Source organism: Salvelinus sp. IW2-2015, linkage group LG28 (assembly GCF_002910315.2).
Source record: "Salvelinus sp. IW2-2015 linkage group LG28, ASM291031v2, whole genome shotgun sequence".
Classification (NCBI taxonomy): Eukaryota; Metazoa; Chordata; class Actinopteri; order Salmoniformes; family Salmonidae; genus Salvelinus; species Salvelinus sp. IW2-2015.
The window spans coordinates 3,740,257-3,757,663 of record NC_036868.1 but is presented as its reverse complement, the minus strand read 5'-3'; the positions used below and the strand labels follow the sequence as shown (position 1 = coordinate 3,757,663).

The following is a 17,407-nucleotide window of genomic DNA, read 5'->3' as shown; positions in this document are numbered from 1 at the left end:
TGTTGTATGCTGAAGCAATGAAGAGGGAGGTAGAGGAAGATGGGTACAGGGTGAGGGATCCTGAGATGATTCCTGTGAGTAGGCAGAGACTAATAGAGAGTGATGGGAAGAATATGTGCTTCAGTAAGGTAGGTTTCTTGGCATTCATAGCTATGGTTGTCAATTGCACGGCAGAAATGGATCGAAAGTCACAGAAAATAGAGGTTATGGTGGCAGCGGCAAATACTTGGGATTGCGAGGTTTTACTGCAGTACAGTTGCAGGGGCTGTTGATTGGTAGTGTTCTGTCCTCCCAGACCTTTGGTCTGGAGAAGGATTAGAGGGGATAAATAGTGGAATGGGGTGTTTCTTTGTTATATAAATATTGTTTAATTTTAAAGGACTAATAGTTGGCAGTGTAATTTTTACCTTTCCCCAATTGTATTGTACCTTAAAAATGTATATAGGCCGTGAATGGCCTCACACTCCAGTACAGTAGGTGGCAGGGGAATGCAGTTAAAATTGGATGCGATCCGCCAACATAATGCCGAAGAAGAAGAACGACAGATTCTCCTCTGGTGGCCGCTGCAGTGCATAAATAGCTAGATATAATCGAACGGATTTTACGAGCTAGAGGAGCAGACAGCAGAATCTATTCAACATCACCCGATGTACAAACTGAAACGCGGCCGCCTTTGCATTAAAACAATAAAGGCGTGTTATATGGCTCTTTCATCAAGGGATTGTTGCATTTGGATTAAAAGAGACGCAAGGGATGTAGCTGGACCAGATGCCTGGCTATCCTGCTTGCTATCTACTAACGTTAGCTAGCTAACTGATGTTGCATCGATGGAATTATTCGAGTGCCATTGATTGAGATCAACCCAGCAACGCTAAAGAAGACGTTTCAGTACATGGATAGCGGCGAGCTATCCGTGACCGGAGACTGAACCGCACATAGACAGGATGATGTATTACTCAACGTTGAAGGATCTAACATGTTAAATACATGTGACTTGGTATTCATCCATTTTTAAGCCAGCTATCTCTGACGTTAGCTGGCTGGTTTTATCGTCCGGCATTTGGACGGAGTGATAGTAAGATTGGGTGAGTAGGATAAGAACATTGATGTTTAGCTAACTAACGTTAGCTGACAAACCTCTGACCGTGATTTGATTTACTAGCTAATGTTAACTAGTAAGACATGATTAGTACGGAATTTGTACAAAATGTACTTAAAATCCAATTGAAATGACAGCATGTTGTGAGTCGCGTTGGTTTATTAGTTAGCTAGCCAGTTAACATTAACCGAAACGCGGTTATCCATGCAGCGTTGTAAAAACCGTTGTACCTATAACTAGTTAGTTACATAAACTACTGGTCTAACGTTACTAGCTGGCTAACTAGTTTTTGTGGATAAGTTTGCCGCTTGTTTCAGTCACAGTACCTGGGCTAAAATTAGCTAGCGAACTGGTTGAGTTTCTTTCCTGGGTGAAGATTCCAACAAAGTTAGCTATCGTTAATGTAATTACTAATGGCTTTATTATTATTAATAATATTATTTATATCCCAATAGTTAACTACCTAGTTACCTGAACCACTGGACGCAGAGAACGGTGTTGTAGGTTCATTCATTCAATGCAAAGACCACTTTTGGCTGGTCTCCCATGATTTGGACTAGTGATGTGATTTGAACCCGGCGGTATTCGTCCTGAGTCCTGTAAAATGATATTGACATTAACTATGTAACGTAGAATCTTGTGTAGCTATAAAACCGAATGCTGGTACATGGATACAGAGAGTAGTGCGTACGGCCCAGTACATCACTGGGGCCAAGCTTCCTGCCATCCAGGACCTCTATACCAGGCGGTGTGAGGAAGGCCGTAAACATTGTCAGTCTCCAGTCACCCATAGACTGGTCTCTGCTACCGCACGGCAAGCGGTACCGGAGCGCCAAATCTAGGTCCAAGATGCTTCTAAACAGCTTCAACCCCCAAGCCATAAGACTACTGAACAGCTAATCAAATGGCTACCCGGACTATTTGCATTGACACGCCCCCCGTATACAGCCTCGCTGATGTTATTTTATTGTTGATCTTTAATCATTTATCTTTCTCTCTCTCTCTCTCTCTCTATATATATATATATATATATATATATATATATATATATATATATATATTTTTTTTTAAATCAGTTTATTTTAGCGAATACTTTCTTAGCACTTTATTTTTCTTAACTGCATTGTTTCAGGGCTTGTAAGTAAGCATTTCACTGTAAGGTCTACACATGTTTAAAATGTGATAATGAGCCTAGTCTCTAGAAAGACTGCTTCCTTTTTCAGGTGTCTAAATGTTACTTTTACCTAGCTTGTAATGTATGCTCTCCAGTTTAGAACGACCAAACAATATTTGTAGCTAACTACATTTATTAGCTAGCTTACAGTGTGATAGTCTTAGCTAGCCATGTTTACTTGTCAATGTCAAGTTGTTACACACATTAGAAATGCACCAGTCTGAAATGTATTTATTAGCTGGCTTACTGGTTTTCTCCCTCTTTCTACAGGAGTGTGTATCAGTATGGCACAGCTTCTAGAAGGTGCCCGCAAACTGGGCTGGGTACTCTTGAACGCCTTCCTTCGTTTCATCTTTGTGTTCATCAATAACTGTGTAGCAATCCCTTCGTATTGCCTCTACTGCATTCTTCTTCAACCTCTGAGAATAATGGACAGTCGCTATTTCTGGCTCATTGAAGGAATAATGTTCAAATGGATGTTGGCAATGGTGTCACTGTGGGGCTGGGTTGCAGGCTATACAGGTAAGCTGCCACACAACATGCTTTTCCTTGGCTCAGTTGTTTGAAACTGGGGATAGCTATGAATGCAAGGGGTATGGTGGACACAAGCACTATTGGTCATTAGCCTACATGGTTCAGACTGGTGTGGTGGGATCATTGTATTCAYGGTATTGAAGACAACAACCTTTTTCAATGATTACCTGGTCCCCTTTCAGGATTGTTGTACCTTAAGTGCAAGACCAATAGCACCTGTCTGTAGGAACTAGGAAGTTAATGCTGAACAGGTCATCCCCCTTGTATTTGTAGTGTACACCTACTTGTAAATGTTAGACCTACAGTGCCTTCAGAAAGTATTCATACCCTTTGACTTATTCCACATTTTGTTAGACTGAATTCAAAATGGATTAAATATTTTTTTTTTATCAGCCATTTACACACACTACTCAATAATGACAAAGTGAAAACATGTTTAAAATATATATATATTTTTACCAATGTACTGAAAATGAAATAGATATCTCATTTAAACAAAGCAAGAAAAGAAACGTCCTCACTGTCAATTGTGTTTATTTTCAGCAAACTTAACATGTGTAAATATTTGTATGAACATAACAAGATTTAACAGACATAAACTGAACAAGTTCCACAGACCTGTGACTAACAGAAATGGAATAATGTGTCCCTGAACAAAGGGGGGGTCAATATCAAAAGTAACATTCCGTATCTGCTGTGGCCACCAGCTGCATTAAATCCTGCAGTGCATCTCATCATGGACTGCACCAGATTTGCCAGTTCTTGCTGTGAGATGTTACCCCACTCTTCCGCCAAGGCTCCTGCAAGTTCCCGGACATTTCTGGGGGGAATGGCCCTGGCCCTAGCCCTCACCCTCCGATCCAACAGGTCCCAGACGTGCTCAATGGGATTGAGATCCGGGCTCTTCGCTGGCCATGGCAGAACACTGACATTCCTGTCTTGCAGGAAATCACGAGCAGTATGACTGGTGGCGTTGTCATGCTGGAGGGTCATGTCAGGATGAGCCTGCGGGAAGGGTACCACATGAGGGAGGAGGATGTCTTCCCTGTAACGCACAGCATTGAGATTGCCTGCAATGACAACAAGCTCAGTCCGATAATGTTGTGACACATTGCCACAGACCATGACGGACCGTCCACCTCCAAATTGATCCTGCTCCAGAGTACAGGCCTTGGTGTAACGCTCATTCCTTCGATGATAAACGCGAATCAGACCATCACCCCTGGTGAGACAAAATCGCGACCTGTCAGTGAAGAGCACTTGTTGCCAGTGCTGTCTGGTCCAACGACGGTGGGTTTGTGCCCATATACGATGTTGCGGGTGATTTCTGGTGAGGACCTGCCTTACAACAGACCTACAAGCCCTCAGTCCAGCCTCTCTCAGCCTATTACGGACAGTCTGAGCACTGATAAAGGGATTGTGCGTTCCTGTTGTAACTCGGGCAGTTGTTGCCATCCTGTCCCGCAGGCAGGTGTAATGTTCAGATGTACCGATCCTGTGCAGGTGTTACACGTGGTCTGCCACTGCGAGGACGATCAGCTCTCTGTCCTGTCTCCCTGTAGCACTGTCTTAGGCGTCTCACAGTACGGACACTGCAATTTATTGCCCTGGCCACATCTGCAGTCCTCATGCCTCCTTGCAGCATGCCTGAGGCACGTTCACGCAGATGAGCAGGGACCCTGGGCATCTTTCTTTTGGTGTTTTTCAGAGTCAGTAAGAAAGGCCTCTTAGTGTCCGAAGTTTTCATAACTGTGACCTTAATTGCCTACCGTCTGTAAACTGTTAGTGTCTTAATAACCACCGTTCCACAGGTGTGTGTTCATTCATTGTTTATGGTTCATTGAGCAAGCATGGGAAACGGTGTTTAACCTCACTGTGGGACGGTAGCGTCCCACCTGGCCAACATCCAGTGAAATTGCAGAGCACCAAATTCAAAAACAGAAATACTCATTATAAAAATTCATAAAACATACAAGTGTTATACATCGGTTTAAAGATTAACTTCTTGTTAGTCCAACCACGGTGTCAGATTTCAAGAAGGCTTTACAGCGAAGGCAAACCATGCGATTATCTGAGAACAGCGCCCAGCAGACAAAGCATTATAAACAGTTACCAGCCAAGTTAGAGGAGTTACACAAGTCAGAAATAGCAATAAAATTTATCATTTACCTTTGATCTTCATATGGTTGAACTCACAAGAATCCCATTTACTCAATAAATGTTCGTGTTTTTCGATAAAGTCCCTCTTTATATCCAAAAATCTCAGTTTTGTTCAGTAATCCACAGGCTCAAACGCAGTCACCACAGGTAGATGAAAAATCCAAATGGTATCCGTAAATTTCGTAGAAACATGTCAAACGATGTCTATAATCAATCCTCAGGTTGTTTTTAGCCTAAATAATCGATAATATTTAAACCGGACAGTAACGTCGGCAATATAAAAGGTAAACAAAGGCGCGCTCTCGGTCGTGCGCATGAAAAATCTCTGGGACACTGTGGGGTCCACTCATTCAGAGTGGTCTTACTCCCTCATTTTTCAGATTACAAGCCCGAAACAATTTCTAAAGACTGTTGACATCTAGTGGAAGCCATAGAAAGTGCAATTTGAGTCCTAAGGCAATGGATACTGTAATAGCATTCAATAGAAAACTACAAACATTCAAAAATCCCACTTCCTGGATGGATTTTTCTCAGGTTTTCGCCTGCCAAATCAGTTCTGTTATACTCTGACATTATTTTTAACAGTTTTGGAAATTTTAGAGCATTTTCTATCAATCTACCAATTATAGGCATATCCTAGCTTCTGGGCCTGTGTAGCAGGTAGTTTACTTTGGGCACGCTTTTCATCCGGAGGTGAAAATAATCATCTTAAGGATGATCAAAGGAAATTGGATGCCTCTGAGCTCAAGTTGGAGTGTCGTAGCAAAGGGGTATGAATACTTATGTAATAGACATTTCTATATTTCGGTTTCAATAAAGTTGCAAACATTTCTAAACATGTTTTCACTTTGTCATTATGGGGTAGTGTGTATGTGTGTGGAAAAAGAGGCAATTTAATCCATTGAGTTTGGGCTGTAATGCAACAAAATGTGGAATAAGTCAAGGGGTATGCATACTTTTATGAAGGCAAATATTATACGCACAATTTTTGTTGCAGACAGTACACTGCTGCTTCCTGTCTTATCACATGCTCAAATAGTATGGGACTCTGTATAGTACCGCGTGTGTAATAACTTTGATATAAGGTGCATRCGGAAAGTATACAGACTACCTTTTTTTTAACGTTACAGCCTTATATAAAACATTTTTTTAGAAATGTTTTGTTTTCCTCATCCATCTACGCACAAAACCCCATAATAACAATGTTCACTCTGGCAGAGCTCCAGAGTTCCTCTGTGGAGAAGGGAGAACCTTCCAGAAGGGTTGCTCCATCTCTGGAGCACTCCAACAATCAGGCCTTTATGGTAGAGTGGCCAGACGGAAGACACTCCTCAGTAAAAGGCACATGACAGCCCGCTTGGAGTTTGCCAAAAGGCACCTAAAGGACTCTGACCATGAGAATCAAGATTCTCTGGTCTGATAAAACCACGATTGAACTCTTTGGCCTGAATGCCAAGCATCACGTCTGGCAGAAACCTGGCACCATCCCTACGGTCAAGAGTGGTGGCAGCATCATGCTGTGGGGATGTTTTTGAGTCAGGATTGAGGGAAAGATGAACGGAGAAAAGTACAGAGATCCTTGACGAAAACTGCTCCAGAGCGCTCAGGACCTCAGACTGGGGCCAAGATTCTCTTTCCAACAGGACAACGACCCTCCGCATACAGCCAAGACAACACAGGGTTGGCTTCGGGACAAGTCTCAATGTCCTTGAGTGGCCCAACCAGAGCCCGAACTTGAACCCAATCAAACATCTCTGGAGAGACCTGAAAATAGCTGTGCAGCTACGCTCTCCATCCAACCTGACAGAGCTTGAGAGGATCTGCAGAGATGGATGGGAGAAACTCCCCAAATACAGGTGTGCCAAGCTTGTCGCATCATACCCAAGAAGACTCGAGGCTGTAATCGCTGCCAAAGGTGCTTCAACAAAGTAAAGGGTCTGAATACTTATGTGATGTTTCAGTTTTTTTATTATGTGCAAACATTTCCAAACCTGTTTTTGCTTCGTCATTATTTTGTGTGTAGATTGATTAAATAGTTTTCTTCAATTTTAGAATATGGCTGTAATGTAACAATGTGGGAAAAATCATCTAAGGGGTTGAATTCTTTCTGATGGCACTCTAGGTGTGTTTTTCCCCTCGGCACTCTTTACATGTTCATTCCCTCCTTTCAATTGGGTGTCTGGGAGCCACGTTGCTCTCTGAGCGCAAAATCTTTACAAAGTAATGAACACGGCCTGCTGATAAATAATACATAGGAGTCTTCTTATAGAACACCTGGGCTTGTTTTTGCAACTTGTGTAATGGGACCTTGATGAGCGTATTGCAGATGAGGTTACCCCTGTACCTTGTTTATGTTGGAGTCTGTGACCGGACTGCCTATGCACAACGGGGGTTTTCCTGACTTCTTCATGCCCCATCCTCCACATATGATAAATGTTTACACAAGGTCAGTAGTTACTTACAGGTCTGTTACTTTAAGGAACAGGTAAATGACTGCTAAAGCTGCCATGATTCGTAGTATCTTGCGTGACTCATTGCTACAGCCACTCAAGTCCTTGTCAACATAATTACTGTCACTTATCTACGCCTGGTTAAGAGAATTTCGGGAAAGTACTGTGTTTGGGAGAAAAGTGAGGGCAGTACCAATTTTACATATCATTTTGAAATGATACGTTGTGGTGCAGTGTCTAAGATCTGGACCTGTATATTTTTACCACTCTCCCAACCACAAGAGAATTTCAATAGCCTACAGTGCCTTCAAAGTATTCACACCCCTTGACTTTAAAAKAATTCTTACAGGCTGAAATTTAAAATTGATTAAATTGAGTTTTTGTCACTGGCCTACTTACAATACCCTGTAATGTCAGTGGAATTTATTTTACAAATTAAAAATAACCACAAATGTCTTGAGTTAAGTATTCAACCCCTTTGTTATGGCTAGCCTAAAGAGGAGTAAAATGGGTCTAATTTGCATGGACTCTCTGTGTGCAATAATGGTGTTTATCATGATTGTTGAATGACTACCTCATCGCTGTACCCCACACACAACTTTATCTGTAAGGTCCCTCAGTCGAGCAGTGAATTTCAAACACAGGTTCAACCACAAAGACCAGGGAGGTCTTCCAATGCCTTGCAAAGAAGGGCACCTAGGGGTTAAAATAAAAAGCAGACATTGAATATCCCTTTGAGCATGGTGAAGTTATTAATTATACTTTGGATGGTGTCTCAATACATCCAGTCACTACAAAGATACAGGCGTCTTTCCTAACTCCGTTACCAGAGACGAAGGAAACAGCTCAGTGATTTCACCATGAGGCCAATGGTGACTTTAAAACAGTTAGTTTGGCTGTGATAGGAGAAAACTGAGGATGGATAAACATTTTAGTTAGTCCACCGTACTAACCTAATTGAGAGAGTGAAAAGGAAGCCTGTACAGAATGAAAAATATCCCAAAACATGCATTTTGTTTGCAACAACGCACTAAAGTAATACTGCAAAAAACGTAATTTGACTTTTTGTCCTGAATATGAAGTGTTATGTTTGTGGCAAATCAAAACAACTCATTACTGAGTACCACTCTCCATATTTTCAAGTACAGTGGTGGCTGCATCATGTTATGGGTGTGCTTGTAATCGTTAAGGACCGGGGAGTTTTTCAGGATAAAAATGAAACCGAATTGAGCTCAGCACAGCAAAATCCCAGACACTGGGAGATAAATTCACCTTAAAGCAGGACTATAACTTAAAACAAAATGCCAAATCTACCCCGGATTTGCTTACCAAGAAGACGGGGAATGTTCCTGAGTGGCTGAGCRACAGTTTTGACTTAAATCTACTTAAATATATGGCAAGACCTGAAAATGGTTGTCTAGCAATGATCAACAATCAATTTGACAGAGCTCGAAGAATTTTAAAAAGAATAGGCAAATGTTCCACAATAACATTGTCATTATGGGGTATTGTGTGTAGCTGGGTGGGGGGGAGAAAACAATTTAATCCATTTTAAATTCTGGTTGTAACACAACAAAATGTGAAATAAGTCAAGGGGTATAAATACTTCCTGACGGCACTGTATATATCACACGGGTAGTATTCCCATCAGCCATCCAACTTGTCGTCCTTCCTCTTCTCTCCATTATGATRGGCATTCTTAGACTGTTGAGAAAGCTTCAATGCTGACACTGAAAACCACAATACTGAGTTTGTATTTCAGCCCAACAGCAGCACTGCCACTGTTAGGTGTAGGCCTAATGCTGAGGGCTGTGGAAATTTGGCAGGTTGCCTAGCAGTTATAGCGTTGGGCCAGTAACCAAAATGTTGATTGTTCGAATATCCAAGCCGACAATGTAAAAAAATATATAATAATAATAATCTGTGTCCTTGAGCAAGTCATTTAACCCTAATTTCTCCAGGGTAGCCGCTGATCATGGCTGACCCTGTTCATGGTCCCACCGTCCGAGGGTGTTTCGGTGGGGGAGTTGGGATATGCAAAATAAAATAAAAAAATAATCTATTTCACATGCGTATAATACACACTTATACGTGTGAAAGAGGATAAATATTATCACCCACCAAATTGTTACATTATACCCTTATTCTAAAATTGAATAAATTGTTTCTTTTCCTCATCAATCTACACACAATACCCCATAATGACAAAGCAAAAACTGTTTTTTTTTTTTTTTTTTTTTGCTAATTTAATATCACATTTACACAAGTATTCAGACCCTTTACTCAGTACTTTGTTGAAGCGCCGTTGGCTGTGATTACAGCTTAGTCTTATTGGGTATGGCGCTACAAGCTTGCCACACCTGGTTTTGTTGCATTAATCCCATTTTCTTCTCTGTAGATTCTCTGAAGCTCTGTCAGGTTGGATAGGGAGCAACGCTGCACAGCTATTTTCAGGTCTCCAGAGATGTTTGATCYGGTTCAAGTCTTAGCTCTGGCTGGGCCACTCAAGGACATTTAGAGACTTCTCCCGAAGCCACTCCTGCATTGTCTTTGCTGTGTGCTTCGAGTCGTTGTCCTGTTGGAAGGTGAACCTTCGACCCAGTCTGAGGTCCTGAGCGCTCTGGAGCAGGTTTTCATCAAGGACCTCTGTACTTTTCTCCGTTCATCTTTCTCTCGATTCTGACTAGTCTCCCAGTCCCTACCACTGAAGAACATCCCCACAGCATGATGCTGCCACCACCATGCTTCACTGTAGAGATGGTGCCAGGTTTCTTCCAGATGTGACGCTTGGCCTTCAGGCCAAAGAGTTCAATCTTGGTTTCATCAGAACAGAGAATCTTGTTTCTCATGGTCGGAGGTGCCTTTTGGCAAACTCCAAGTGGGCTGTCGTGTGCCTTTTTACTGAGGAGTGGCATCCGTCTGGCCACTCTACGATAAAGGCCTGATTGGTGGAGTGCTGCAGAGATTGTTGTACTTCTGGAAGGTTCATCTCCACAGAGGAACTCTGGAGCGCTGTCAGTGACCATTAGGTTCTTGGTTACCTCCCTGACCAAGGCCCTTCTCCCCCGATTGCTCAGTTTGGCCAGGCAGCCAGCTCTAGGAAGAGTCTTGGTGTTTCCAAACTGCCATTTTAAGAATGACGGAGGCCACTGTGTTCTCGGACTTCAATTCTGCGGAAATGTTTTGGTTCCCTTCCCCAGATCTGTGCCTCTACACAATTCTGTCTCGAAGCTCTATGGGACAATTCCTTCGTCCTCATGGCTTGGTTTTTGCTCTGAATTGCACTGTCAACTGTGGGAACTTATATAGACAGGTGTGTCTTTTTCAAATCATGTCTGATCAATTGAATTTACTACATGTGGACTCCAAATTGTAGAAACATCTCAAGGATGATCGTAGAAACAGGATGCACCGGAGCTCAATTTCGAGTCTCATAGCAAAGGGTCTGAATAGTTATCTATGTTACAGTACCAGTCAAAAGTTCGGACACCTACTCATTCCAGGCTTTTTATATTTTTACTATTTTCTACATTGTAGAATAATAGTGAAGACATCAAAACTATGAAATAACACATGGCATCATGTAGTAACCAAAAAATATAATTATATTTGAGATTCTTCAAAGTAGCCACCCTTTTTCTTGGTTACAGCTTTGCACAATCTTGACATTCTCTCAACCAGCTTCATGAGGTAGCCACCTGAAATGCATTTCAATTAACAGGTGTGCCTTGTTAAAAGTACATTTGTGGAATTTCTTTCCTTAAGCCAATCAGTTGTGTTGTGACAACGGGTTGGCATACAGAAGATAGTAAGGACTTGGGTCTTTTACCAAATAAGGCTATGGCAAGAACAGCTCAAATAAGCAGAGAAATGACAGACCGTTACTTTAAGATATGAAGGTCAGTCAATCCGGAAAATGTCAAGCACTTTGAAAGTGCAGTCGCAAAAACCATCAAGCTCTATGATGAAACTGGCTCTCATGAGGACCGCCACAGGAAAGGAAGACCCAGAGTTTCCTCTGCTGCAGAGGATAAGTTCATTAGAGTTAACTGCATCTCAGATTGTAGCCCAAAGAAATGCTTCACAGAGTTCAAGTAACAGACACATCTCAACATCAACTGTTCAGAGGAGACTGTGTGAATCAGGCCTTCCTGGTCAAATTGCTGCAAAGAAACTGGAGGTCGACCGATTAATCGGAATGGCCAATTAATTAGGGCCGATTTCAAGTTTTCATAACAATCGGATATCGGTAATTTTGGATGCCGATTTTGCCTATTATTTATTTTTTTACACCTTTATTTAACTAGGCAAGTCAGTTAAGAACACATTCTTATTTTCAATGACTGCCTAAGAACGGTGGGTTAACTGCCTTGTTCAGGGGCAGAACGACAGATTTTTACCTTGTCAGCTCAGGGATTCAATCTTGCAACCTTACGGTTAACTAGTCCAACGCTCTAACCACCTGCCTCACGAGGAGCCCACCTGTTACGCGAACGCAGTAAGAAGCCACGGTAAGTTACTAGCTAGCATTAAACTTATCTTATAAAAAACGATCAATCAATCATAATTACTAGTTAACTACACATGGTTGATATTACTACGTAGTTTATCTAGCGTGTCCTGCGTTGCATATAATGGATGCAGTGCACATTTGTGAAAAGGACTGTCGTTGCTCCAACGTGTACCTAACCATAAACATCAATGCCTTTCTTAAATTCAATACACAGAAGTATATATTTTTTTACCTGCATATTTAGCTAAAATAAATCCAGATTTTTGAGCCACCTGGCTCATTGCAAACTAATTTGCCAGAATTTTACGTAATTATGACATAACATTGAAGGTTGTGCAATGTAACAGGACTATTTAGACTTATGGATGCCACCCGTTAGATAAAATACGGAACGGTTCCGTATTTCACTGAAAGAATTAACGTGTTTGTTTTTGAGATGATCGTTTCCGGATTCGACCATATTAATGACCTAAGGCTCGTATTTCTGTGTGTTATTATGTTATAATTAAGTCTATGATTTGATAGAGCAGCCTGACTGAGCAATGGGAGCACCAGCAGGCTCGTAAGCATTCATTCAAACAGCACTTTCGTGCGTTTTGCCAGCAGCTCTTCGCAATGCTTCAAGCATTGCGCTGTTTATGACTTCAAGCCTATCAACTCCCAATTAGGCTGGTGTAACCGATGTGAAATGGCTAGCTAGTTAGCGGGTGTGGCGCTAATAGCGTTTCAAACGTCACTCGCTCTGAGACTTGGAGTAGTTGTCCCTTGCTCTGCATGGGTAACGCTGCTTCGAGGGTGGCTGTTGATGGTGTTCCTGGTTCAAGCCCAGGTAAACAAATCAAATCAAATTATTAGTCACATACACATGGTTAGCAGATGTTAATGCGAGTGTAGCGAAAGCTTGTGCTTCTAGTTCCGACAATGCAGTAATAACCAACAAGTAATCTAACCTAACAATTCCACAACTACTACCTTACACACACACAAGTGTAAAGGGATAAAGAATATGTACATAAAGATATATGAATGATGGTGGTACAGAACGGCATGGCAGATGCAGTAGATGGTATAGAGTACGGTTATACATATGAGATGAGTACTGTAGGGTATGTAAACATAAAGTGGCATAGTTTAAAGTGGCTAGTGGTACATGTATTACATAAAGATGGCAAGATGCAGTAGATGATATAGAGTACAGTATATACATATGAGATGGGTAATGTAGGGTATGTAACATTATATTAAGTGGCATTGTTTAAAGTGGCTAGTGGTACATTTTTACATAATTTCCATCAATTCCCATTTTTAAAGTGGCTGGAGTTGAGTCAGTATGTTGGCAGCGGCCGCTAAATGTTAGTGGTGGCTGTTTAACAGTCTGATGGCCTTGAGATAGAAGCTGTTTTTCAGTCTCTCGGTCCCTGCTTTGATGCACCTGTACTGACCTCGCCTTCTGTGATTAGCGGGTGAACAGGCAGTGGCTTGGGTGGTTGTTGTCCTTGATGATCTTTATGGCTTCCTGTGACATCGGGTGGTGTAGGTGTCCTGGAGGGCAGGTAGTTTGCCCCTGGTGATGCGTTCTGCAGACCTCACTACCCTCTGGAGAGCCTTACGTTGTGGGCGGAGCAGTTGCCGTACCAGGGGTGATACAGCCCGACAGGATGCTCTCGATTGTGCATCTGTAGAAGTTTGTGAGTGCTTTTGGTGACAAGCCGAATTTCTTCGCCTCCTGAGGTTGAAGAGGCGCTGCTGCGCCTTCTTCACAAACGCTGTCTGTGTGGGTGGACCAATTCAGTTTGTCCGTGATGTGTACCGAGGAACTTAAAACTTTCCACCTTCCCACTACTGACCCGTCGATTGGATAGGGGTGCTCCCTCTGCTGTTTCCTGAAGTCCACAATCATCTCCTTTGTTTTGTTGACGTTGAGTGTGAGGTTATTTTCCTGACACCACACTCCGAGGGCCCTCACCTCCTCCCTGTAGGCCGTCTCGTCGTTGTTGGTAATCAAGCCTACCACTGTAGTGTCATCCGCAAACTTGATGATTGAGTTGGAGGCGTGCATGGCCACGCATCGTGGGTGAACAGGGAGTACAGGAGAGGGCTCAGAACGCACCCTTGTGGGGCCCCAGTGTTGAGGATCAGCGGGTGGAGATGTTGTTACCTACCCTCACCACCTGGCGGCCCGTCAGGAAGCCAGGACCCAGTTGCACAGGGCGGGTCGAGACCCAGGGGCTCGAGCTTGATGACGAGTTTGGAGGGTACTATGGTGTTAAATGCTGAGCTGAATCGATGAACAGCATTCTCACATGGGTATTCCTCTGTTCCAGATGGGTTAGGGCAGTGTGCAGTGTGGTTGCGATTGCGTCGTCTGTGGACCTATTGGGTCGGTAAGCAAATTGGAGTGGGTCTAGGGTGTCCGGTAGGGTGGAGGTGATATGGTCCTTGACTAGTCTCTCAAAGCACTTCATGATGACGAAGTGAGTGCTACGGGGCGGTAGTCGTTTAGCTCAGTTACCTTAGCTTCTTGGGAACAGAACAATGGTGGCCCTCTTGAAGCATGTGGGAAACAGCAGACTGGGATAAGGATTGATTGAATATGTCCGTAAACACACCAGCCAGCTGGTCTGCGCATGCTCTGAGGACGCGGCTGGGAATGCCGTCTGGGCCTGCAGCCTTGCGAGGGTTAACACGTTTAAATGTTTACTCACCTCGGCTGCAGTGAAGGAGAGCCCGCAGGTTTTGGTAGGGGGCCGTGTCAGTGCACTGTATTGTCCTCAAAGCGGGCAAAAAAGTTGTTTAGCCTGTCTGGGAGCAAGACATCCTGGTCCGCGACGGGGCTGGTTTTCTTTTTGTAATCCGTGATGACTGTAGACCCTGCCACATACCTCTTGTGTCTGAGCTGTTGAATTGCGACCGATTTTGTCTCTGTACTGGGACTTAGCCTGTTTGATTGCCTTGCGGAAGAATAGCTACACTGTTTGTATTCGGTCATGCTTCCGGTCACCTTGCCCTGGTTAAAAGCAGTGTTCGCGCTTTCAGTTTCACGCGAATGCTGCCGTCAATCCACGGTTTTCGGTTTGGGAATGTTTTATCGTTGCTGTGGGTACGACATCGTCAATACACTTCCTAATGAACTCGCTCACCGACAATCAGCATATCGTCAATATTGTTGTTGGACGCGATGCGGAACATATTCCAATCCGCGTGATCGAAGCAGTCTTGAAGCGGTGGATTCAGATTGGTCGGACCAGCGGTGAACAGACCTGACGCGGGAGCTTGTTGTTTCTGTTTGTAGGCTGGAATCAACAAAATGGAGTCGTGGTCAGCTTTTCCGAAAGGGGGGCGGGGAGGCCTTATATGCGTCGCGGAATTAGTATAACAATGATCTAGGGTTTTTCCAGCCCTGGTAGCACAATCGATATGCTTATAGAATTTAGGGAGTTTTGTTTTAGATTAGCTTGTTAAAATCCCCAGCTACGATGAATGCAGCCTCAGGGTGTGTGGTTTCCAGTTTACAAGAAGTCAGATAAAGTTCGTTCAGGGCCATCGATTGTCTGCTTGGGGGGGAATATATACGGCTGTGATTATGATTAAGAGAATTCCCTTGGTAGATAATCGGTCGACATTTGATTGTGAGGAGTTCTAGATCAGGTGAACAGAATGATTGAGTTCCTGGTGTTGTTATGATGATCACACCACTTCTCGTTAATCATAAGGCATACCCCCCGCCCCTCTTCTTACCGGAAAGATGTTTGTTTCTGTCGCGCGATGCATGAAGAAACCAGCTGGCTGCACCGACTCCGTTAGCGTCCCTTGAGTTAGCCATGTTTCCGTGAAGCAGAGCACGTTGCAATCCCTGATGTCTCTCTGGAATGCTACCCGTGCTCGGATTCATTCAACCTTATTGTCAAGAGACTGGACATTGGCGAGTAGTATGCTAGGGAGTGGAGCGCGATGTGCCCGTCTCCGAAGCCTGACCACGAGACCGCCTCGTTTGCCCTTTTTCGGCGTCGCACAGGGTCGCCGGCTGGGATCAGATCCATTGTATTGGGTGGAAGGCAAAACACTGGATCCGTTTCGGGAAAGTCATATTCCTGGTAGGAACGATGATGAGTTGACGTTAATCGTATATTCAGTAGTTCCTCCCGACTGATGTAATGAAACCTAAGATTACCTGGGGTACCGATGTAAGAAATAACACATAAAAAAACAAAAAACTGCATATTTTCCAAGGAACGCGAAGCGAGGCGGCCATCTCTTTTCGGCGCCGGAAGTTTAGTAGCGGCGAGGAGAGGGATGGAAGCTATACTGTTAAGCTGGCAATACTAAAGTGCCTATAAGAACATCCAATAGTCAAAGGTATATGAATACAAATCGTATAGAGAGAAATAGTCCTATAATAACTACAACCTAACTTACCTGGAAATATTGAAGACTCATGTTAAAGGAACCACCAGCTTTCATATGTTCTCATGTTCTGAGCAAGGAACTTAAACGTTCGCTTTCTTACATGGCACATATTGCACTTTTACTTTCTTCAACACTTTGTTGTTGCATTATTTAAACCAAATTGAACATGTTTCATTGTTTATTTGAGGCTAAATTGATTTTATTGATGTATTATATTAAGTTAAAATAAGTGTTCATTCAGTATTGTTGTAATTGTCATTATTACAAATACATTTAAAAAATCGGCCGATTAATCGGTATCGGCTTTTTTTCGTCATCCAATAATCGGTATCGGCGTTGAAAAAGCATAATCGGTCGACCTCTAAAAGAAACCACTACTAAACGACACCAATAAAAACAACTGACTTSCTTGGGCCAAGAAACACGAGCAATGGACATTAGACCGGTGGAAATCTGTCGTTTGGCCTGACGAGTCCAAATTGGGAATTTGTGGTTCCAAGCGCCGTGTCTTTGTGAGACGCAGAGTAGGTGAACAGATGATCTCTGCATGTGTGGTTCCCACCGTGAAGAATGGAGGAGGTGTGATGGTGTGGGTGGTGCTTTGCTGGTGACACTGTCTGTGATTTTATTTAGAATTCAAGGCACACTCAACCAGCATGGCTACCTCAGCATTCTGCAGCGATACGCCATCCCACCTGGTTTGCACTTAGTCCCACTGTCATTTGTTGTTCAACAGGACAGTGACCCAAAACACACCTCCAGGCTGTGTAAGGGCTATTTGACCAAGAAGGAGAGTGATGGAGTGCTTCATCAGATGATCTGGCCTCCACAATCACCCGACCTCAACCCAATTGATATTGTTTGTGATAAGTTGGACCGCAGATTGATGGAAAAGCAGCCAACAAGTGCTCAGTATATGTGGGAACTCCAAGATTGTTGGAGGAGCATTTTTCAATAAGCTTGTTGAGGGAATGCCAAGAGTGGCTACTTTGAATCTATAAAATATATATTAATTTGTTTAACACTTTTCATTTTCTACATGATTCCAGATGTGTTATTTCATAGTTGTG

The 17,407-nt window shown here is 43.1% G+C and overlaps 1 protein-coding gene across 1 annotated transcript in view; it reads left to right on the top strand.

The window, feature by feature from the left end:
- Nucleotides 1-544: 544 nt before the first annotated feature.
- Nucleotides 545-17,407, top strand: part of lpgat1 (lysophosphatidylglycerol acyltransferase 1) — an 85,667-nt gene continuing 68,804 nt past the window's right edge. The window contains exons 1-2 of the mRNA XM_023974015.2: nt 545-1,085; nt 2,544-2,795. Coding sequence (XP_023829783.1) covers nt 2,558-2,795 — 238 coding nt within the window. The 5' untranslated portion in view covers nt 545-1,085; nt 2,544-2,557. The remainder of the gene's footprint in view (nt 1,086-2,543; nt 2,796-17,407) is intronic.